Source organism: Lepisosteus oculatus, chromosome 25 (genome assembly GCF_040954835.1).
Source record: "Lepisosteus oculatus isolate fLepOcu1 chromosome 25, fLepOcu1.hap2, whole genome shotgun sequence".
Taxonomy (NCBI): domain Eukaryota; kingdom Metazoa; phylum Chordata; class Actinopteri; order Semionotiformes; family Lepisosteidae; genus Lepisosteus; species Lepisosteus oculatus.
In genome coordinates, this window is record NC_090720.1 from 12,626,984 (window position 1) to 12,650,606 (window position 23,623).

The following is a 23,623-nucleotide window of genomic DNA, read 5'->3' on the forward strand; positions in this document are numbered from 1 at the left end:
AACTTTGAAGATTTTATTTAAGACGTAGAAAAATAAGTAACATAAAAAAATTGAAATTACATAGAAACACCAAAAAACAAAGAAAAGACACAAAAAGGAAAAACCAGTCAGAGAAAGTAAAAACAGCTCAAACTTAAGTTTAAGCCTTTTTAAAGTTTTCTCACTGAAATAAGAGTCGAATTCTAGCATATAAGTAATCACAGAATGTTTGAGTGTGGAAAACAGGCAGGGATCTGTAAAAAACTAATTTTTTGACACATTCAAGACCCTAAGGAATCGCCCCACAGTGCCTGTCCTATAGAAACATATCTTCTTCATAGTGGAGATCATCTCACTGAACCAGCTCTTGAAACAGGGTCCAGTGACACATTTCTTTAAGAATAGGTTTTTTGTTTTGGCCACAACCATTCAGAACTGTAGTGCTGCTTGTTCTTGCTTTGCTAGTCTGAGAGTTGACTCTAAAAAACAGAAGAGAAAGAATTCAGGATCTGGGGGTGCATTGTTCCCAAACAGTTTTGAGGACCACTGAAACATTTCTACCCAACTTTATATAACCGGGGACACAACCAGAAGAGGTGTGAGAGAGTGCCTTCAGAAGACTTATACCTGTCACATAAAGCAATAACTGAAGGGTATATCGTGTTCAATTTAGTTGTAGAGTGATGAAGTTACCTTGTATTGTATGATCTGGTGTCTAACATTAATAGACCACTGGTGAATGTTGCTCAAACCCTCTTCCCAAACCTCATTAGGAATTTCAATATTGAGGTCCTTACATCCAACATCTTTCAGGTGATTTAGTGACACCTCTGTGTGCCTAGAAACAGAGGAAACTGTGATATGAAATGTCCAGAGTTGAGAGGCTGTTGCAATAGAAACGATGTAACTTTAAAATTATATCAGTACAAGATGGTGCAGTCAGGCAGTCAGAAAAGTTGTGATTTTCCTCCCTAAATAATGTTTAACATGTTGCCAAGCTGGTTATTGTAGTCTTTTTGCGTGCAGTCCATGAATGCCAACCACATCATATTTAGCCACAAATAAGAAAAAAGTAAATTGGGTGATGCAAGAGGTGAATATCCCAGAATCAATAGATGATACTTCTGATGAAGCACAGCCAGAATGCTGTATATGTGTAGCCTAATAAGAAGGTACCAGCAATGGCTAGCTGGCACAGTTAAAAAATAACTGTGTTCATACAGCACTCCACATCTCCTTGCACTTAACACACAGTGGAAAAGGGGACTCACTGCACAGAGCAGGTCATTAAGCACCAATAACCCTAATATGCAGCAGAACAATTGCAGGAATTGCTTCACCAGTTGAATTAAAGGGAAACTTTAGAGAGGTCAGACTGTACAGGACCAGAATGGAATTTATCTAGGACATCAGGGTTAAACAGCCATGGGATCCTTGATGATCTTAAATGCTTGATTTAGTATCTGATCTAAGCATGATAAATCTTACAGTACAATGTCCATGGTAAAATAATTGATCTGGAAATTCTGGTACAGAGGGTAAAGTGATCCAATTGAGGATATCTGGGGTTATATAAGAATGTATAGTGTTAGACATCAAATAAATACGTTATACTCTTCTGATAAATTAAGGAATATTCAACAGGCTTATAGGTTTAAGGACTTAAGAACCTGAGAATGTTGGAAGTAAGAAAAAGTTATTACACCCCTTGTGCTTGGATACTTGCTAAGTAGCTTATTGATCTGAGAGTCTCATCCCTTGAACAGAATCAGCTTTAGCAATGTGACAGCTTGTTCCAGACACCCACCTCCCTTTGTGAAAAGACGGATCTCCTGTTCTCATCCCTAAATGCACTTCCTTGTAATATCCAGTTGTCCTCCTTCTGTGGAACATATAACAGCTTCTACGTTTACAGATAATTGGCATTACGTCAACATAGAATAGAACAGAGTAGAATAGAATCTTTATTGTCACACGGAAATTGTTGCTGGTACGAGAGACCGTACACAATACAGAACACAAAAACTCACTCTATAATCGAATATGCAAAACATGCTGAGTTGATGTAAACATAGACAAATAGAAAAATGTAAACGTAGACAAATCAGTGCAATTGAAATGTGATACAGGTCATAAAGCACAATACTAAGTTTTTGAAGGCTGGGGACACGTTACTTGTTGAGCAGCCTAACAGCAGTCAGGAAGAAGTATCTTGAAATGTGAAGTTTTGGCTGTCAGTGATCTGAACCGTCTACCTGAGGGGAGCAGCTGAAATAAGTCGTGTGCAGGGTGAGATGGATCCGCAATAATCTTGTTAGTGCGTATGGTGGTACGTTGGGTGTACAAGGATTCAAGTGAGGAGAGAGCAGTGCCAGTGATCTTAGAGGGCTAGGGGTTAGCTGCAGGTCTCTCAGCGTGCGTAGAGTAAGGCTGGACAACAGGTATTACTGTTGAGCCTCATCTCAACCTCTCCTCCACTATAACTGAATCCCAGAAGATCCACCAATGGCCCAGGCTCTGCCTTTGTCATCTTCTTTTCTGCTACCCAACACAAACTATTACACAAAATACTAATCTGACCTCTAAAACACTACTATATACACTTATTTTTCAATTGAGATTTTATGGTCTATGGACAATAAGATTAATGCAGAATTGTTTTTTATTATATTTCAGCTATTATTTCGGTGCTCGAAAAGAAATCCAACAGACTCATTCTTTTGCTATTTGGGACCATATGAAGTAATTCTTCCTCAAATCTCAGGTATTTTCTACTGCGGGGCAATATTTCTCTACAAATTGTGATGGTGCTCATCACACAGCCTTCACGTGTCTTTCATTAATCCAGAGGGACACAGAAAATAGCACTTATGTGAGGAATTAAAGTCAGTAGCCAATACTAGATTAATCATTTAAAAGAATGAAAACCACAATAGTGGAAATATGCATCTTTTTATATAACTTAATTTGTTACCCTTTATTGTTTATAAATTATATCAATATGTACTACTTAATTATTGTAGTTTAGGATACAGGGTCATTCCCAGCTGTGACAATTCATTAATAATTAGTTACTTATTACAAGGAAAGGAGGCAGCAACTACAGTACTTTCTATGCATATTAAAGAGATAATGATCAAAGTTCTGATGACAAATTTCCCGGACAAAATACAGCTGCAACTGGGTATTCTGGAAACTAAGGACTGAGTGCAGAAAAAAGATTACAGAGAGTTTGTACTTTGTTTTTGCATTGTGTTTCGGGAAAGCAAAATGATCTCTCGAATAAAGATCTCTTGAAGAAAAGCTACTGTGCACAGTACTGGATAAGAGAAGACATTAGCTGAAATGAGCTCTGTGGCTGAGCCAGGAGTGAGAGCCGAGGAAAATCGTCCTTGTGTACAGAAAGAGAACTTGAATAGAGTAAGTGAACTAGACCAATCCACAAATATAATCAACATACAGTCTCTCTCGAATGAGCAATACTCACATCATCCCAAGAGCCATTTCACTTCCAAAACCCACGGAGAAAATGAACAAGAGAAAAATCCTTATTTTCTTTGAGAAAATATGGACGTATTATAACAATAACTTAGTACAAGGTTCTATGTGAGGAGTTCATTAAAATTTGGTTTCAACTCCTAACAAACCAAAATGAGATTTGTCATTGGTATGAACATTGTGTTAATTCAAGAGTTTCAGGGCTTTATTCATGTGTACAAGCTCAGAAATAACATTGACTCACCATGGTAGTTGTCTGATACAGTGTCATTCACACCCACGTCTGTTCATCTTTAACTGGTCACCCATTAAGAGCTAATTAGTCCGAAAAAAGGAAGCAAAATCTTTTTCTTCGTCTTAACATTCACGGTGCTGATAGCTTTTGGAAATAATGTGTTTACAGTAGTTTTTAAACTAAGGACTGAGAGCAGTAAAAGTCACCAGGTAGAGTCACCAGTTAACACTGGTGATTAAAATACCAGCAGGAACAAAGACCAGCAGACACCAGACCTTCAGGACTAGGACTAGGACTAGGACAGAGAGCCACTGGTCTAGCCAACAGATCCTAATTGAGAAATGGAATACAATTGGGCTGCAAATATTTCATAAACATACTGTATGACATGCATAGCATGTACTGTTGATTTTATACACGATATGCATGTCATAAGTTATAAAAAGGTTCTTAAGTTTTATGCTGTGCTTCTGACAAAATCTGTTTTTACCGTTACTAAAGACTAGGCAGGGCAAATATTTCTGGGACAAGTGTGCATTTCCGACCAAGAACAGTGAGGTTTCAGAGAAGGAACGTCCTGGACTCGTCCCACACAGGCTGCTGTTACGATCGCACTCCTCAGCCTGACATTCAACAGAGACCTCCTCTGATCTCCAGGTTCACAGCATTGTCGTGGTCATCATTCTCCCAGGTTACGCTCTTGGCTCTCTTCCCAGCAGCTGTAGAGCAGCAATAGCTGTTGAGCCTTATCTCCACAACCTCTGCTCCACTGTAGCTGGATCCCAGAAGGTCTGGTGACAGCTGCCTTTTCCCTGCCTTTGTCATCTGCTCCCATGGAGAATGGCGCCTGAACTATTTTCACATCAGGTGATTAGAAGAAGACCAGATATTGGAGACCTAGTAGTAGTAGTAGTAGTAGTATGTGCTGGAAAAGAAACCCAACAAGACTCTTATGGGATGCATTTTTTGCAATTTGGAACCATATTGTGTTACTACTATTCAAATCTCAGGTATTTTCTACTGCAGGGGAAAATTCCTCCACAAATTGAGAGAGTGTACATCACACAGCCTTCACATGTCTTTCACTAATTCAGAGGGACACAGAAGAAATTTAAGAGAAAATAGCACCTATGTGCGGAATTAAAGTCAGTAGCCAATCCTAGATTAATAATTTTAAAACGGGAAAACACAATTATCAGTAACATGGATTTTTTGTATAACTTAATTTGTAACCCTTAATTGCTTTTTAATTATTCTAAAATATACTACTTAGGTCTTGTAGTTTAGATACAGGGTTGCTCCCAGCTTTCTCAGTACATCATTAATTGGTCACCTATTACAAGGACAGAAGGCAGCAACCATTCATAAGCAGATTGGAGAGAGAATGATCAAAGTTCTGTTTGATAAATTTCCTGGGCAAAAGACAGCTGCATCTGGGTATTTCTGAAACTAAGGACTGACTGCAGAAAAAGGATTACAAAGTGCTAATCAAACACGCAGGTCAAATCTCGAAATTACTCACAGTAATTCAGAAATTAATTGGAATTGAAATCAGACACCAAAGGAGTCATCCTGGACCCAGGCTGAGAACCAGATTCTGCAGGAAGAGAGGCTGCTGCTTCTGTTGCTGGTAATTGTTTTTTTATTTTTTATCTGGTGCTACTCAAATTCATTTTAGTGTTTAAGAGTTACTTAATTCCCAGTGCTGTGTTCTGTTGCTCACTGTAGTCGAGCTGAGCCTTGAGAGGATCTAAGCTGGAGTCACAATCGGGTATCCCAGAGGCTGTTATTCAAATAAGCAGTATAGGCCGCCGAAGCCTAATCCCCCCCCCAATAACAGAGATAAGAGACTGCAGAAAAATAATTGTTATAATTGGTACTTTGTTTCCAAAATAGCAATTGTATTGAGAAGCTACGTGAAAAATGCATTCTCATGTGAAAACTATACGTATTAGAAGCTGTGGTTTTGCTTTTGCACATAGCGAATGCTTTAATAGGCTGATAAGTTTATAAGCTGACAGGATGTGGGAAAAATGTGTAATGCTTTAATGGCTCATTTTAGAAAAGTTAGTCAAGTTACATTATTGCCACAATTCTTGTTTATTTAATCGAAAAAACACTGCACAAATATCCTAGTGATATGTCTCTTCAGCAATTCACTCTGTCCGACAAGCTGAACCATTTCTGTACCCGCTTTGATGCTTCGAACACAGACACTGCTGAGAAGACCCCAAGTGTACAGGGCGAGTTTGTTCTGAAACTCTCAGAGCAGGACGTACAGAGCCTGATGGGATACCACCCCACGTCCTTAGGACATGTGCAGCCCAGCTGACCACAGTGTTTACAGACAACCCACTATTGTTCTACTCCCCAAAAAGGCTAGAGTGACGTGCCTGAATGATTACCGCCCAGTAGCATTAACATCTGTGGTGATGAAATGCCCGGAGAAGCTGGTGTTGTCACACATCAACTCCTCCATAACAGAGTCCCTGGACCCTTTGTAGTTTGCCTACCAGAACAACAAATCAGTGGATGATGCTGTCTCCCTAGATCTACATACAGCCTTGGAACACCTGGACACTAAGGATTCATATGTGAGAATGCTGTTTGTGGACTACAGTTCAGCATTCAATTCCATCATACCCAGCCAACTGGTGACAAAGCACAGGGGACTAGGACTGTGCAACTCTGTCTGCAACTGGCTGCTGGACTTTCTTATCGAGAGACCAAAGGTGGTGCAGATAGGTAATAAAACATCAACACCACTCACCCTGAGCACTGGAACCCCACAAGACTGCTGTCTTGAGTCCAAGGTTGTACTCCCTATTCACTCACAACTGCAAAGCAAGACACGGAAACAACCGCATCATTAAATTTGCGGATAACACCACTATAATAGGCTTGATCAGCGATGATGACGAGTCCACTTACAGGAATGAAGTCGTACAGCTACTGAGGTAGTGTCATAGCAATAACCTGGACTTGAACGTAAATAAAACAAAAGAGCTAAAAGTGGACTTTTGGAGACACAGGCAATACACTCACAGCCTACTCAGTATTGATAGAACAGAAGTGGAAACAGTCACCAGCTTTGGGTTTTTGGGAATTCACATTTCTAATGATCTAACCTGGACTGTGAACACGGACTCTATCTTAAAGAAGGCTCAGCAGCGCCTTTATTTCCTGAGGTGCCTCAAGCGATGGGGGATGCCAGTACCTGAGTTGGTGAACTACCACTGCACCATCGAGAGCATCCTCACCAATGGGATCACCCTGTGGTATGACAACACCTCTTCTCGAGAGAGGAAGGCACTGCAGAGAATGGTCAATATGGCCCAGAAGATCATCGGCTGTGGTCTCACCGAGATTAAACAGCTCTAAGAGGACCACTGATGTGGTAGAATTCTGGCCATCACAGAGGACAGTCACCACCCCGGGCATGAGCTCTCCACCCCATTGCCCTCAGGCAAGAGATACAAGAGCATACAGACACTTACCACCAGATTCCTCAATAGCTTCTAACCACAAGCACTGTGATTGGCTAACACATTTGGCCATGCCCCTCAGACCACACCTACACCATCTACCTCATTATGATTTCTTATTTATTCCACATCTCCAGTCATTGTTTACATTCAAACTGTTTACTTGCTAACTTGTACATTGTCTACTGTTTGTTTGTATATTGTCTTGATGCACTGTCTGCACTTTGTGTTTTTACACTTTTTTAACAATCAACAGACTTTCTGTAAGTAAGAATTCCATTGTACCAGTACATGTACCAGTTAAATATGGCAATAAAGTTCAGGTTCTTCAGTGGTCTTAAGCAGTGGACATAATGACTACTGTACAGCACAGATTAACTATTGAACTTATTACATACTGTATATTCAAGTTGGAAAAAGCCTTCTGTTGGAGGTGATGACCTTGCCTTTCAGATTGAATTTCACTGCCTGTTTTCCCACTATAATCACTCTGATCGGGGCGCAGTTCATCAAATGACTCAGCAGGAACACAAGGTTTCAAAGGACCAACAGTGACTTTTTTTTCAGAAATGAAGCAAGCAGCATAGATATACCGATGGAAAAAAGAAATGCAACACCTCCTCCTCCACGCTCTGGCCCTCCCATCTGCGTGGAACAGGCTGAAGAGTGACTCATCCGTGAAGAGGACCTGATGCCACTGCTGACGAGTCCATCGCAGCCTCTGTCTGGCCCAAGCCAGTCGGGTGTGACGTCTAGGAGGTGTAAACAGAGGGCCTCTGACAGGTCGCCTTGCTCTAACGCCAGCAGCATGGAGCTTCACTGTCCTGTCACTGATGTGGGCATTGTGTCTGCCAGCAGTTTCAGCAGCATTACAGGTGGCAGATCTGAAACGATCTCTCAAGACTGACCAGTCTGATGTGTCTGTCCTGCTCTGGTGTGGTCATTCGAGGGCGACCGGATCTTGGACGGTCATCTGTCCTGCCGGTCCGCTGAAACCTTCTCTGCAGTTGGGACACAGTGGAGCAGCTTACTCCATAGTGTCTGGCAACGCTGGCACATGACATGCCTGCCTGCAGCATGCCAATGGCCCTCTCTCTTGCTTCTGGTGACATTTGATGCATTATGAAATGCACAGGAAACTGACTAAGTGTGGCCTTTTTCTTGCAGTGACCTCAGCTTTGAATTTGCATTGTTCCACCTGGACTTCATTGGGTAAAAGTGCACCTAACAAGTTTTCGTGTGATTGGCAAGTTGCAATGCCTCACTGCACAAGTTGTATTGCTGGTCAGAGGGCTTAAAACAAATTCACAAATTTTTGTGAGAGTACCTAAGCTATAACCATAGTATTCTCATTCCAGAAAATATTGCGTTTCTTTTTTCCATCAGTATATATCACTGTATGACATCAGTCACAACCTAACATTGTCCAATAACCATGGAAGCAAACTAAAGAGCCAGACTAGAGCAGTGGTTTTCTATGGGATCATGTCAGCACCACATACAGAGGGAGGAATGTAAATATTGATCTATCAACACAGCACAAGGCTGAGAACATGGTGAAAGCAAGAATTGTTATAGCAAAGGCCGTTGAAACATACTGTGTAGGATGAACATGCTTTACAAGGTTGTTCAGAAAAATTCAAAGGCATTTAAATTATAATGAAAAGGTAGGGAATCCAAAAAAAAGTTGCAAAAAGAGATTTCAAGAGAATAACAAACCTTATAAAGACCAAGCAAGATATACAACAAAATGCAAGAAATAGAAGCTAATTCATTCAACTATAACTAGAATGTGATTGGAATTACAGAAACAAGTTTAACAGCAGCTATATCATCACAGCTGGCAGCCCACTGGAGCTCAGCAGGTGTGAACCTGGTCAGGAAACCTCCTGGAAAAAATTAAGGTTGATGCAGGAAGAGGTGTTAGTGGGACCAGTAGGGGGCACTCACCCTGAGGTCTGTGTGGGTTCTAATGCCACAGTATAGTGTTCCTAGTGCCCACTTTACCATAAAAAAGCATTGTCTTTCAGATAAGACGTAAAACTGAGGCCCTGACTCTCTGTGGTCATTAAAAATCCAGGGTGTTTCTCAAAAAGACTAGGGGTGTTACCTAGGGATGTCCTGGACAAATTTCCCATTGGCCTTTACCAATCATGGCCTCCTAATAATCCCTATCTATGAACTGGCTTCTTCACTCTGCTTTCCTCCCTGCTGAGACCTGGTGTGTGGGGAGTGTACTGGTGCACTCTGACTGCGTCACATCATCCAGGTGGGGCTGCACACTGGTGGTGGTGGAGGGGATCCCCATTACCTGTAAAGCACTTTGAGTGGAGTGTCCAGAAAAGCGCTATATAACTGAAAGCAATTATTACTATTATTAACAGAGAGTGATGGTGATAATAAAACATTAGCAGATACAGAGCGTTCCAGAGAGACAGGAAGGATGGAAGAGGAACTGAATTTGAATGTATCAAGAGTCTCACTGAACATATAGACTAAACTTTAAAAATCTTAAAACTGCCATTTGTTAAGAGTATTCTGCAGCCCACCAAAATCACATATCCACTACAATAAAGTTGTAATTTAATTCAAATTCAAAGCAAATCAGGAAATGTTTAAAAAAAGAACTGATTACGATGGGAGAGTGCCATCCGATTAACAGGGGAAAACCCTCCGAAACATCAGAAGCTGAAAATGAAATGGCAAGCATAGCTATCAGCCATATTGTTACCAAGTTTGTCTGAACACCACTGCCTGTACTGAACTAGCTACTAACTAGAAAACATGAGAGGCATTAGGGAAATGTGAGAATAATTGTACACTTTGAAGTACAACATATTTTGAAACTTGAGATGTCCACAGCAAACGTTTTTTTTAATTTCAGAGACACAGACTAGAAGGAAATGAGTCATTTTGTGAAAATAGATTGGGATATAACATTGATCTGTATTATACTGATACACAGATATAGTACCAAATGGATAGCAACAGTATATTCTACTTTAAACACAAAACTGATTTATCCTATGTGCAAATCAAAGTGTTTTTTTAAGAGATAAAGAGATAAAGAAGATAAAGAAAAACAAGCATAAAAAGAACTATATACGGTAATAATCTAATTAAAAAACAGTTACAGAATGGGACATAATGAACTGCACATATAGGTAAAACATTATATTGGAAATTTCATTTGAGAAAAAAATAATATTGCAACAGTGGCAAAAACATTTTTATTTAGTAATGCAACAGCCACAGAATGATAAATGTGAAATACTGATAATCAGAAAAATTATGGGAAAAGTTAATATAATGAAAGAGAAACAGCTGAAGTATTAATTCACTGATTCAATTAGATATTTATTGAGGAAGAAGATAACATCATGTCTCGGGCCAGGAAAGGAGGGAAGTTCTGTATTAGTATTAGCACATAAGAGATGTTGCAGCTATTATAAGTATTTAAAGGAAATCTCCAGGGTCTGTTGGTATTCTGCTAATTATATGTAAGAAAGGAAAATATGTTATTCAGAGAGTGTTAAAAAATTTCCAAAAGTCAGTCAGGTCAGGGACAATATCTATTGCCTGGAAAACTGTAGCACCAATCTGTAAAAAGGGTGATAAAACTGAAGTAATTATAAGCCTGCATGTCTGACATTATTACATGTCAGCTTAGGGAAACAATAATTAGAACTTAATCAAAGGATCATCTAGTTGGCAGCAGGATTCAATCAGATAGTCAACACAGATTTAGAAAAGGCAGTTCTTCCTCAACTAGAGATCCTTGAAATTGTTACTCAATTTAGGCATTAAATTCTGGACTGGACAGTTGTGGGTGAGACTGCTTTTATATGCCCTTGACAAAGACATTTCACTCAAAACAGCTCCAGTAAATACCCTGCAGTAGGAAAAGGTCTCCAGGCTGCCATTGTAATTGAACTGTAATTTGTTCCCAATTGACTTAAGTGGCTGAATATAGGAATAAGACAACAAAGAGCTGTGGGAGGCCTAATATTCTGTCAGGTAAGGGACACCCATGCAAAACCAAGACAAAAAAGGAGCCATTGGGTTCTTTACAGAAGTCACTAGGCAAACAGACATATTCACAACTGTGAAGCAGAAAACTCTCCAGTGCTGTCCACCCTCACTAGCGGCTTCTGTCAACAGAAAAATATATCAAGCAGATCTGGTGGGTCGATGGTGGTATCAGGGAGTTTGGCATTGTGCCCACAGTCCATTATGGACTCCAGTGGTATTGTTGCTTCATGGTGTTGGAATGTCTGCACATTCTGTTTGAAAACAATTGCTGGTAGTTGTGTGCTTTGGAGTGAGTGTTGCTGCCACTCTCCAGTTTGAAGTTTGGCTTGGAATCAAATTATCTTTAAAATATTTTATTTGGTGGAAATTAACCCAGGAAACCTAGACTTAAACTGACAAACTGTTGGAATGCTGCCCATCTGCAAAGGGACCATTGAACCTATTAACTTAGATTAAATTAAAAAGAATTTAAAATCACACCACACCCCAGTATAAACAAGCTATCAAGCAATTCAATTTAAATAAGGATTCTGACTGTAAACTGTCCTGAATTCACATTCTAGTCATTCATCAATGCATTGTCTAACTAGCTGAAGCCTATCCCAGCAAGCAACGGGTGCAAGACAGGATACAACCTGGATGGAACACCAGTCCATCACAGGGTACATACACTCACACCAGGGCCTGTCTTACCAGAAGCCAATTAACCTACCAGTATGTCTTTGGGCTGTTGTGGGAAACTGGAGCACCCAGAGGACACCCACATGAACACAGGGAGAGACAGGGAGAACATGCAAACTCCATACAGATAGCACCCCAGGAATTAAAACCAGGGCCCCAGCGCTATGAGGCAGTAAAACTGACCACTGCGCTCCCTTACTTTGTTCAGAAAGCCAGAAATTCCAGACAGCATCCGGATTGTTTTATTTTGTTCAGTTACAAGAATGGAAGATTCAAAACTTGAAACCACATTTTTTTTCATCCCTATTTCTTGTTATACCTTCGTAATCATTCATTAGAAACTGCTGTCATTTCAAGGACTAGCAAAATAAAAAAGGTATACAAGAAACTGAAAGGACCTCAGGACTGATATGTGGGCTTTAGTCGTAGACACTTAGAATCATGATACTAGACTTTCTTTCTATACTGGATACAGAGTTACTGAACAAGACATGGCTGCCCACTGCCACTAAGCCTCAGTTAAGGCAAAACCTGGCTGCGTTTGCCAAATGCTTATTCATATTTTTGTTTTAAGACCCCTTGTCGTCAGCATTTCAGATTTCTTTGAACTCATACTGAGCCTCAATAATGGTGGCGAGGTTTGAAAACATACAAAGTCATTTACCTCACACTCGCCTCTCCTTTTTTACTGCTCCCAAAGACAAACACTTCATTCTTATCTGGCCTTGGCTGGTTTCCTGGGCAAAAAGAACATCACTCCTGCTGAATTAAATGCAGATTCCTTAGGACAGCCTCTCCTACACACAGACACCCAGGGGAATAAGCTTCTTCACTAGCACAGCTGAGCCGAAGTTGTAATTTTTTTTATCAGAATTGGGAAATCCACGTGTGAAAACATTTTGCTTTCGCTGGATCGCGTGGGATGAATGATGGAGGACGGACTGAAAGGCCTGAGGTACCACCTGACTGTATTTCACCGGCGTTGGTGCATTTCTGGGCTGTGCTCTGTGGAAAACTGCTTACAGCCACCGTTATTTCCCATTCGTGTTCATAGACCTCCTGTTTAGCACAACAGACGTTGTTAGGATCAGATCAATGCCTTTAATTATATAATCTGAAACTTTTCACCCGCCCTGCTATGTTCTCTTATTAGAAGAATTTAATTGTGTAATACTAAGTTATTATTATAAATGTTGTGGTCCGCCCCCACTACAGATCTTGGACTGTGCCGTTAACTCCTGACCTTGCACCCTGGCAGCTTCACTTCCTGCACCCTTCAGGAGGGGGCACCCCCAGCTGTCTTCCTCTTTGCACGCATGATGAGCTAAAAGAGGCTGTGCTCCCCCCCTCCCTCCTTATCTCTCCCTGGCGAGCAGCACACTTCTGTAATCAAAAGCACCATTAATCCCTCTGCACCTTGAAGCTGCCTCCCGTCTAGTCCGTGCCGCTGTCCTCCACCGATCTGGGTGTGGGGCCTGGTTTCAGCCGGCGGGATCTCCCAGCCGCCCTTTTCAGCGGACTTCAGCACGGACGCCACCGAGAAAACAGCAGGGCGCGACATGGGACTCCCCGCCACTTCTCATACCGCCTCACCCCGTCTGCCCTGCCGCCCCGGCGAACCTGGAAGCAGTCTGGAGGAGCGCACTGCATCTTCCCACCCCTGAGCAGACGTCAAGGCCTGCGCTCCACTCGGGCGAGGTCACGTTAGTGACCAGAGAGTGTGAGAGGAGTACTCTCGTCCGCGGTGCATTCCGAACTATACCATCACCTTAGGGTTAGAGCTGAAGGAGATCCCTGCCAGGCGTTAGTGAACACCCGGTCAAAGACGACGTTCCTACTCCCCGACTTCCTACTCGTAGATGCCCACAGCTACCCACCGATCTGAGTTTCGGTAGACTAACAGAAGAAGAGACCCCTCACGCCCGGGTGGACTCCTGTGATAGCGGAAGCAGGGAACCAGCAATTTAAGGGACCGATCTGGATCTCCCCCCCCCCATCCAGGCAACGTGCGTCCTGGGGTTGGATTTCCTCTGGGACCCCCAGGTCCAGCTAGACCCCCACCCAGCGCCAGCTCGTCTGCTAGGGGGCCCGAGGCGCAGCCCTTAGCGCCGCCTGGCACGCCGAACAGAAGCCGGCGGCGAGCCTGTCACATTACAAGCGGTGACCGTGACGATGGCAGCAGTGGCAGCCCTGGCGGAAGACCCCTGGGTCTCCTCAGGTGAGCCACAGGCATGGGCAGAGCCCGGCCAGCAGACCGAAGGCAGACCCCCCTCCCCCCCTGCCAGGGCTCTCGACAGGGGGCAGCCCCGAGACCCTTCGGGCACACGGACCGCCGGCACAAGAGAGCCCGGAGACGACAGAGGCAGGAACAGAGGCCTTTCCCTGCGACCGGTGTCTCACCGCACAGCCAGGCAAACAGCCGTCGCCTGGACTCTCACGCGTTCCCCGGGGGCTATGTAGCTGTCCGCTTCCCTCCCGGATCCTGGATGTGCTGTTACCCCCTGACCTTGCTCCTACACAAGGGGACACCCCGAGCTCTCCCTGTTCACACCCCATGGTCGGCGACAGGAGGTAGCGCTCCCCTCCGTAATCAGTACACACCACTACGCAGCGTTTGTAAAATAACACCGGACTGCTTTTTAAATATTCGCCGTCTTTGTTTAAAAGGAGGCAAATGCAAACAGGGGTTTTTACGTTTTAAGTTTACATAGTATAACAGCGCTTGGCATTTTGCAATAATAAATGCCGAGATGAAAATTTACGTTTCACACGCAAGCACACGTGGCTTCATCTGTATGCCTGGATAACGTTATTAATTTATTGTATTTATTAAAGCTAAATTGAACAAAAACACGTTATACTTTGAGCATTTTAAAATACTGTTTTAGCCTAGACAGTTCGGAAAGCAACTGTCAGTTCAGTCTGCATTGCTAAAACCACACTGGGGTATATTTCTGTGAAAAGAGATATATAAGAGCTATATAAGTGTAAGAAATTATTATTATTAATTATTATAACTATTAACTTGGTTGACACTTTTATGCAAGGCGATCTGTTTATACACCCGGGTATTTTACTTGATCAATTCAACTGTAATACCCTGCTTTCAATTTACAGGTCCTGTGAAAGCAAAAATCGAGTTATCTTAATGGAATGGATTGCATGCTTTACTGATCAATAATTCACGGGTCTTCACGATGTTTATAATCATATTACCTACAAGACTAAGTCGTACATAACACCACATTAACAGCACGATACTGCCCGTCCACGTCAGTTTACACTGACCGCGATTATGATGGAATTAAATACGTCAGGGATTTAGTGTGCAAAAAGTTTCCCATTGTTGTGTGTTACTTTGTACCTGCCAGGAATGTTAACGGTGTAAACGTCTGTGTCTTTGTTGAGCGTGTGCGGTGTCTCGCAGGTCCAGGTGAAGCTGAACGGGAAATTCCCGCACAGGTGGGAACAGCCGGGGGGTCGCTCTGCAGTCAGAGTGATACTGCCTGGAAACCGGTATGAGAGACAGGCAGTCCCTGACCCGCAGCTGTTACCTACCGCGTCTCCCTGATTTAAATATAATGCTACATCTCTTTGTCTTGTGAAGTTAAAAATAAAGATTTGGGCACCAACGCCGCCTGAGTTAATCTCACGATACAAATCATTCCAAAAAAAGTACAGCAGTAAAGGTGGTTCACTTGTATCACAACACACACAGAGGACTACTCACACTCCGAAGCCACCAGACCTGTTCCTCCCGTTCTGAGTAAATACTGACACAACCTCCCCCAACCCCAGGTGAGGACGAAGTGTAGTACGGGCACGCCCACGGAATTTAATAGTGGAGAGGGTTAAAAACAGGAGTGTGTAAGACACACCGGGCAGGATAGAGGAGTCGGCACTGCTTTTCTTAAATCGCGAAGCCTCGTGCGTGAGAAGGTACGTAAGCGTGGGTCAATCGCTCCGATTTTTGTTCTGTATGTATTCGTCTTTTTTGTTGTTGTCTTCAGCAGATCGACTTGTATTTCCTCCTTCTCCATCTCACTTGTGTGCCTAATCGTGCTCCTTTTACTAACGCCGCTCACGCTCCCTCGCTCTCTGTCTCTGCAGTTGTGATTACAGGTTAGTGGATGAACCTGAAGCAGTCAGAGCGGTAAAGGGAGACAAACTTGACTCCATCACCTCTCTGCCTATCTCTACACATCCGTCTAGAGCAGCTTAGGGACAGGGAGGATGCAAACCGGCGCAGTTCATTTAAGTCAGTTGGCAGTGGTTAGGCTGTCAAAATACTGATGTCTTGAATTGCAAAGATGCCGCTCATGCAGTTAACGTGAAGTTGTAAGACATCATTATCTCATACCCGCGAGTGCTCAGAAATAGGATAGCGCGCAACTTTGTTGTTGGTCCACAAAAACAAAAGACTGGGGAAATCAATCATGCTGGTCCGCCTACAAAGGCTTATGTGGCAGAATTGCGATTTCCAAAAATAATGTAAGCCCACAAATATTTCCAAGAATAAGCAGTGCTCTAGTTTGAAAGGAGTTTTGTTTATAGCAATGGTTATATGGTTTCTTATGCAAACATGCACAGGACATTACCTGTGCACAGAACAATTGAGCTCTGACTGTGTATATTCTTCAATGTTTGAAGTTTTCCCTTTATCAGTGATATGTAAAGATATCCACTTCACAAACACTGCAAAACTAAGTCAACATACTGCAGGAGTTTTAATGTCATGTAATTTTGATGGTCCCATTTAAAGATAGAACATGTGCACAGAGGGATATTAATTCACAAAACATACAAGGCAGCTGAATGTTGGAAAATTCAAATGTGCTGCAGAAGATGAATATTTCCACCACAAATTAATGTTGTCCTATGCATTGTATTCAAACCTGGCACAAAGTTATTTGAATTTGAAGCGCAGCAGAAGTAAACTATAAAACACTGACCAAACATGAGTATATCTTATCTTTAATGCACAGCTGTTAGACTACATTTGGTACGATCCAGTACAATATTTGAAAAAATAACCTAAACATTTCAGTTGTTTTTTAAACCACCTTTATTGAACACAAAAATAAATCAAATTTTTTATAAATACTTTAAAGATGTACTTGTTTATATGTAGAGGAAAATAACTTTCTCTGACTATCAGAGAAGGTACTCGTTTTTTATTCTCCATATAAAATCTGCTGTCGCATATCTACATTTTTTATCAAATGCACTTGCAGTGTCACCAGCTAGCTTCAAAATATATGGGGTTGGCTTAATAGCAATAAATGTAAAACGTAAGAAGGCTGCAAGAGCATAATTAGTCATCTCTGGTGCTAAACTGTTCTAACCAGGGGTCAGCAGATAATTTCTGCTGATGTGTCTCCTCAAGCATTTCCGAAAAAAATTCTTTGTACCAAAAAACCATGAAAAAACATCATTTTCTAAAAAAAAAGTACCTGTTTCATGTCTTGAAATTGCAGGGATGCAAATAAGACTGCAACTGAAGAGGGGTTTGGGGAAATTCTGAGGTTTTCCTGCCTGGAGAACCAGGTGCTGGACATTACAGGTTCCTTAGTTCATACTGTGAAGGTTTGTGATTAAAATGTGGAGTTCAGAAATACACATTTCCTCTCTGAACCCCCCTGAGGCATTGCAGTTACTGAAATTAAAATTTGCATCACAGTGATATTAATTTTGTGTCACGAACGAACGAAAATAAATGACGTATTCTCTAGTGCTTCTCTTACTCTCTGTAAAAGCCTGTGTATCAAACAATCTGTGGATCTACATTCCAAAGCACAGTAGGCACACAAGGACAGGTGGTTAATATTTATCTAAAGGGTGCATGACTCTCACAAATAAGCAGGACCGGTCGTAGGCCATAGGCACTTTCACTCCGAAATGTGCAAAAAGAAGGGTAAACACCAATTGAATTACGTTGATTGACATGCTGCATTTTAAACTATTCTGGTGCTAAACCACTTGATTGATGGAGCAAGCCAAGCGACAATCACTTCGATACTTCTAGTTTCTAGAACAGCCGCTAGATAGCGTATGATTATTGATTTGGAGCACCTAGAGTCGATCGCAAGCTTGTTATTTCATATAGTGTTTTCCTCCTTCGTAGGCCCTAGGTACTGTGCCAACAGAGCCTAATGGGAAATCTGGCACTATAAATAAGAACTTTAAGTGCGATGCACAAGTGTTCAACTGCAAAAGCTTGCATGTTCAAGAAAAAACAAAATAATTACCCCAAGAAGAGGACCAGGTATTCTCCAGGTTTCTACTATGCACATAAAAAAGAAATGACTCCCAGGATTAGCCAGATCTAGAAAGGCATTTCTGCTGTGGATCTGCAAGACCAATCTGTTACACTGAATCTTCCACTGCTGTCCAGTTTGAAGGGACTTTTGTGGGGAATTGACACTCTTACTTACCCAAATACAGCTACAGTATGTGCAAGGGTTGAAACACTGAAGGTCAATATACGAAAAGGCCACAAAGACATGTCACAGGAGCTATCTGGTCTGTTTTTTTTTTTCATTTAGTCTCTGTGAGACACATCCTCTTAGTTCACGTCTTATCCAAGCCTATAATCTTATTGCACACACGCATATTACATGAGATGATCATCTTGAACTCTTACTGCAGTCACCCTTTAAAATCACCACTGAAAAGGGCTGAAAATGAAACATTAAACGAAGCCCACTTTTTGCCCCCTTTATCAGAGTCCTTCAACATCAAAAAACATAAATGAGGGTTTTAAACAGGTCAATTCAGTCCTTCTTTTCCAGAAATTCAGATTCCTTTGAGTCAAATGCAAAATCACCAGTCCAGACCATCGATTTTTCAGTCTGCATTTTTTAGGAAAAGGAACCAAAGTTTAATGCAGACACAACTCTTGATCAGATCTATCGGGCGCTAGCAGAGCGATGTTTGAGATCTCAGTGTTTCGGGATCCATTCTGATTTACCTGAAAAGTAGAAAAAATGGGACCCCTGAACGACTCGATTAGCGTCATTTTCAGGGAGAAGGCTGGGTCATTTGTTCCAGGCTTGGTGTCGCCATCCCTGGTGTGGCTGAGCCTCAGTCCAGGAAATATATGTAGAGGTCACCATAAAATTATTCACTTCTGGGGTCAATTGTATGTTTTCATTTTAATGCTCAATTAAAACAATTATTTCTGTTCCACTTGCTACTGAGGCGCTGTTTATTATTTTTCACTCGTTTGAGGCAAAAACAAAAATTTTCACGTTGTTAATGAAGTGGCTTCCCTTCCCCTGATGATTCTTCACACATGATGGCTCTCGGCAGCTGTCACGAGCAACGAAAGACACACAATTACTGTCTGTGACCCGATGATTCAGCTTTATATTTACCTCACACAGGAAAAAAAAAACTGGTTAATTAAAGGAATGGCGAGTCTCTATGGTAATTGCCCAATTTTATGTTTATTACTTCATTTCCTTTAATCAGACTAGACTTGAGGCAAATAAGTGAGATTTTCAGACCAAAATGTGGATGTGGTACCAACGGGTGAGGCTTGACAGCTGTGTGATTATGTACCGTAGATGCTGCTGGCTCACGAATTATCTTGAGGTGTTTCACTGCAAAGCAGTTTTTCCAACATGGATTCTTGTAACGTTTTGTCAGCGTTCACACATTTGTTTGGCCAGGCGACCTGCTTGGTCGGTAGACGACTGTGGGGAAACCATGAGCAGTATTGGAGATGTTCGGTGAAGGTGTTACTAGTTTGAGCCTGGGGCCATGTTATATTAGGTTACTATGATCGATGATGGTACACGGTTAACCAAGAGCCTCTAAGTTTGTGCTAGCCAGGGTTTCCACAGCTTCATGCTGTGACATCAGCGAGCGACACACTGCTATTCTAATCAGTACTCACCCTCTTGTACAGCACTGTGATAAAGCTTTCAGCAAGATAAATGCCAAGTGGCTCTCACAGATCAGTGTGTCTCCAGGCCCTCACTCTCTGTGTAGAGCTGGGGCTGCAGCAGTAAGATGCGTTGTTAAAAAGCTTGCAGTTCCAAACCAGTTGGGTACCACTAAGAACATGATATGTGATGAGCAAAGCAGAACAAAGAAACAAAGCAGTTTGGAGTACTGAAACTTGCTTGGGTGTGATAAGCGTATAGTAAGAATGACAAGCAGCTCAGATAGTAATGGTCTATGATGTCTTCTCTCACACTGGGCTCAGAATATCTGATAATCTCTTATCTGCATACAGGGATGAGATGTGTACCTCTGTACCATTTTCACATGTCATGAAAAAAACGGCAGAGATTAAATAAATGCCAAAAGGACAAAACTAGCTGCCTGACTAAAGAGGGCGATGTGAATGGAACCCGTGCCTTTCTTTCCTTGTACTTGTATCACAGAATAACACCTGTGAACAGGAGACAAAAGGTGCCTGCTTTTCCAGCTCGGCTGTTTCAGCTTCAAACAAAACAAACTGATAGGGATGATGTGAGCCGTGAAATACTGGAGCGGCAGAGTGCTTTTCAATTTTTCCAAACAGTTCTTCGCAGGCCTGGAAACTGCGTGGCGACTTGAATTTCAATTCCTTACTGCGCAACACAGCTTTTGCCTTGCTGGCACCACAACGTTTTTTTTTTAGGAAAAAAGCCTTTTATGTAGCTCTTTTCATCCCAAAGGTTCCCAATGTTCCATGCTTACAGGAGGAGACTCGCTTCATCCGTTACATAAGTACAGTACCCACCCGGGCCGAGCCTGCATTCTGAGATCTGATCGAATCGGACTCGGGGGGGGTGGGGGAAAACCCTGCAGTTGAGCTGATGTTTCCAAATCGGTCATTTTGAACACTAATCGATAAGCTGAGCGCATGCTGAAAAACACTTCTGTGTCTTTATTTCTGTATGAGAACAAAAAAAATACTATTGCTAAAGTGCAAGACATACTTGAGTTAAGGTTAATTATCTAAAATGAACGACGGTGGCGTTTTTCCTGCCATACTCAAACTGAACTGTGACAAGTTCCTGTAGCTCAGCTGGTAACGACACATCCCCTCACCCATCTGAGTGTTGAGTTGAATAATCCAGGTGGCGCGAGTTCAAACCAGGGTCAAATCACTTTGCTGGCTGTTGTAGGTTATTGTAACATAAAGATTAAGTGTTGCTTGATGTCAGATCCAGATCTGCCGGTTGTCTTTTGCTAGTGAAGTGAGTGTAGGCAAGCACGCTGCACTGCCGCCGGAGAGCTCGTTTCTAACTGTTCAGTAGGTTACAGTAAAGAGTGCCGAGGTTCACTTACGTGTGCTTATTGAAAGTTGCTACACTATCAGTCACTGGGACTCCCCAGCGGTGGCGCACAATAAGCAGAACCCGGCCGAGGACAAGGTTGGGACCAGTCGTCCAGGGCTCTCTCAGGCCTTGGCAACACAGCGCCCTCCTGTGGCCTCCTAGGTGCTTGCAGGCTGGCAGTGCTATCGCTGAGGGACACGCCCTGTGGCCGTGAGGCCTGTGATGTGTAGGAAGGAGGCTGGACTGAAGGAGTCACCCACACGTCCTCCTTCTCCCCTGTGGTCACGGGGTTCACAGCCATGAGCTCTGGAAACACACAACTGGAAATTCCAAAATCGGGGCATTATAGCAAAAAATCAATTTTATATACCGTATAATAGTAAATCAACAATATAATAGTAAATAAATGATCAATTAGTAATTATTGTAAATAGTGATACATTTTTAAAAATGTTAATTTATTAAGCAAAGGTAAATAAATGATAAATTAATAAAATAATTGATGATGAATTAATTATATAATAGTACATTTATAACACTGCTTTTAAAATCGGGAGAAACATTAAAATAAGACACATACTCTGAAAGAATCATGCTCACGGTGATGACTTTCTAACCCCCATGTGTTTGTGAATTGTGGCATTTCTAAAGAAATGCAAAAGAAAGTTACAATTAAAGTGCAGTTTCAAGTTTTAACTGCTAAAAAAATCTCTAGCTGAACCTCCTGCTATTTCAGTGATTTTAAGAAATCACCCAAATGCCTATTCTTTATAGCTGTGGGTGTGTGGAACAGTCCGCCCAGGTTAAGTGGATATCCTGGCTTCCTTAAAGAAACAGCTGGATGATAAAGAATAAGCTACTAATTACCAAAGGGACTTAGATGGGCTGAATGGCCTCCTCTTGTTTCTGACTCTCTTATTAAATTACTTAGGAAATTGGATGCTCAAAAATAAATATACTGATTTACATCTAAGGGTGGCAATATGTTTACAGGCTCCATAATTAACCAGATGTTTTATTGCAAAACTAGCATCTAAATTGTAAAGTATTTTCAGTTTTCAATTGTTTTCTGTTTCATCCCCTGCTTTGCACTAATTTTAACTTTAATTTTACCACCCGGTTTTTATTGTTACAGAATTATGTTAATTTGTTCAGAGGAAAATAGGGAAAATAATATTTATAATTCAGACAGAAGGTTTTGAGACATTGTTCCATATTTGGACAGGAATGGCAGATGTTTCAGTTTTGTATATTATGTGCACACTGATGTTTACACCTAAGTAATCTGACACCAACATTAACTTCACCCACATTACTATTTTGAAACAGACAGAACATGCATTTCCTTCCAGTGCTGAAGCCCTGGGTTCAATCCCTGAGGGGCTGTCTGTGTGGAGTTTGATGTTTTCCCCATCTATGTGTGGGTTTCCTCCAGGTGGTCGTGTTTCCTCCTAGAGTCCTGAGTAACGGTAGAATATGGCTTCTGGGAAAATTGGCCCTGGACAGGATGCCAGTCCATCAAAGGGAACACACAGACACAAACACCTACTGGCTCACAATTTATAATATAATCTGGGCCAGTTTGTCCAGAAGGAAACCCACACAAACAATATTGTTATATCTGCCACTTGATTCCTATCAGGGGGATCTGTAGATCATTCATATAAAGCAGAGTAGATGCTTTGTTCTACGGTAAGACAATATCGAAGGACTTGGCAGCTTAAACAATGAGCAGGATGAATTATGTATTTGACGCCAGGGGTTGCCAATTCAAATGCTGTTAGGACACACGCAGCACCTTGATCGCAGAAGTCAGCTTCTGTACCCAGTGAAAAAATGGCTGATAATCCATTTATTTCAGCAGCACAAAAAACACTAAGGAAATAGAGGCAACGGATGTGTAGGGGCCCCGCTTAGGAGTTAATGTTTCTGTCAATTCTGCTGCTCTTGATGAGCTTTTCTTTCTGAAACGTGTTTTAAAATATTTCAGTACATAATGTTAGAATAAGGGAAATGTTATCTCCTCTTGTTTTTTTCTGAATTCTGATTCGAAACATTTCTGTAGTTTCTGATTGTATACCCATTTTAAGTGCTAAACCTGAAACGTACATTGCACAATAAACTGCAAACAGCCGCTTGAAAGATGTGCTGTGTGATACAGCTCACAGATCAGTCTGGAAAGGTGAAATCACCAGCCTGACTCTCTACTCCTCAGGGATGTGTGGCGTTCTGGAGATTGCTGTTCGTCTGGGAGCATGTAAGCTGCTGTGTAACCTCCTCACTCTGCCCAGTGTCACAGCTCCAGTGATCTCCATTGCCTCCTGCTGTAACTGTCTGCTGCTGTTCACCGATGTCAGTGTCACAGGTACAGATCTCCAGTCCCTCCTTACTGAAATTATTGTATCATGCTCTCTGTCTTGTTGCTCACACTCATCACT

The 23,623-nt window shown here is 41.9% G+C and overlaps 1 protein-coding gene and 2 long non-coding RNA genes across 16 annotated transcripts in view; 1 reads left to right on the forward strand and 2 right to left on the reverse strand.

The window, feature by feature from the left end:
• Positions 1–15,704, reverse strand: LOC107075497 (uncharacterized). Of its 3 annotated transcripts, none has more exons than XR_011183653.1 (5): positions 6,483–6,613; positions 3,722–3,792; positions 1,787–1,861; positions 673–817; positions 1–458 (listed from the first exon to the last, which is right to left on the reverse strand). It is a non-coding gene; the product is annotated as an uncharacterized lncRNA (long non-coding RNA). The 3 variants fall into 3 exon arrangements; XR_001477018.2 differs by having other exon boundaries at positions 3,722–4,637; XR_001477017.2 differs by lacking the exons at positions 3,722–3,792; positions 6,483–6,613 and adding an exon at positions 15,641–15,704.
• LOC107075495 (uncharacterized) overlaps positions 5,126–23,623 on the forward strand; it is a 20,789-nt gene continuing 2,291 nt past the window's right edge. The window contains exons 1-2 of one of the 2 annotated variants that reach the window (XM_069183897.1): positions 5,126–5,342; positions 23,401–23,550. In XM_069183897.1, coding sequence (XP_069039998.1) covers positions 23,403–23,550 — 148 coding nt within the window. In that variant the 5' untranslated portion in view covers positions 5,126–5,342; positions 23,401–23,402. Of the gene's footprint in view, positions 5,343–14,991; positions 15,850–23,400; positions 23,551–23,623 lie in introns of those variants that run through there. The other variant, XM_069183895.1, reaches the window with a different exon arrangement.
• LOC107075496 (uncharacterized) overlaps positions 17,365–23,623 on the reverse strand; it is a 23,057-nt gene continuing 16,798 nt past the window's right edge. For 6 of the 11 annotated variants that reach the window (XR_011183643.1, XR_011183642.1, XR_011183644.1 and 3 more), the window contains one exon: positions 17,365–21,505. This is a non-coding gene — a long non-coding RNA (uncharacterized lncRNA). Of the gene's footprint in view, positions 21,506–21,765; positions 21,831–23,623 lie in introns of all 11 variants that reach the window. The other 5 variants (XR_011183645.1, XR_011183651.1, XR_011183652.1 and 2 more) reach the window with 5 other exon arrangements.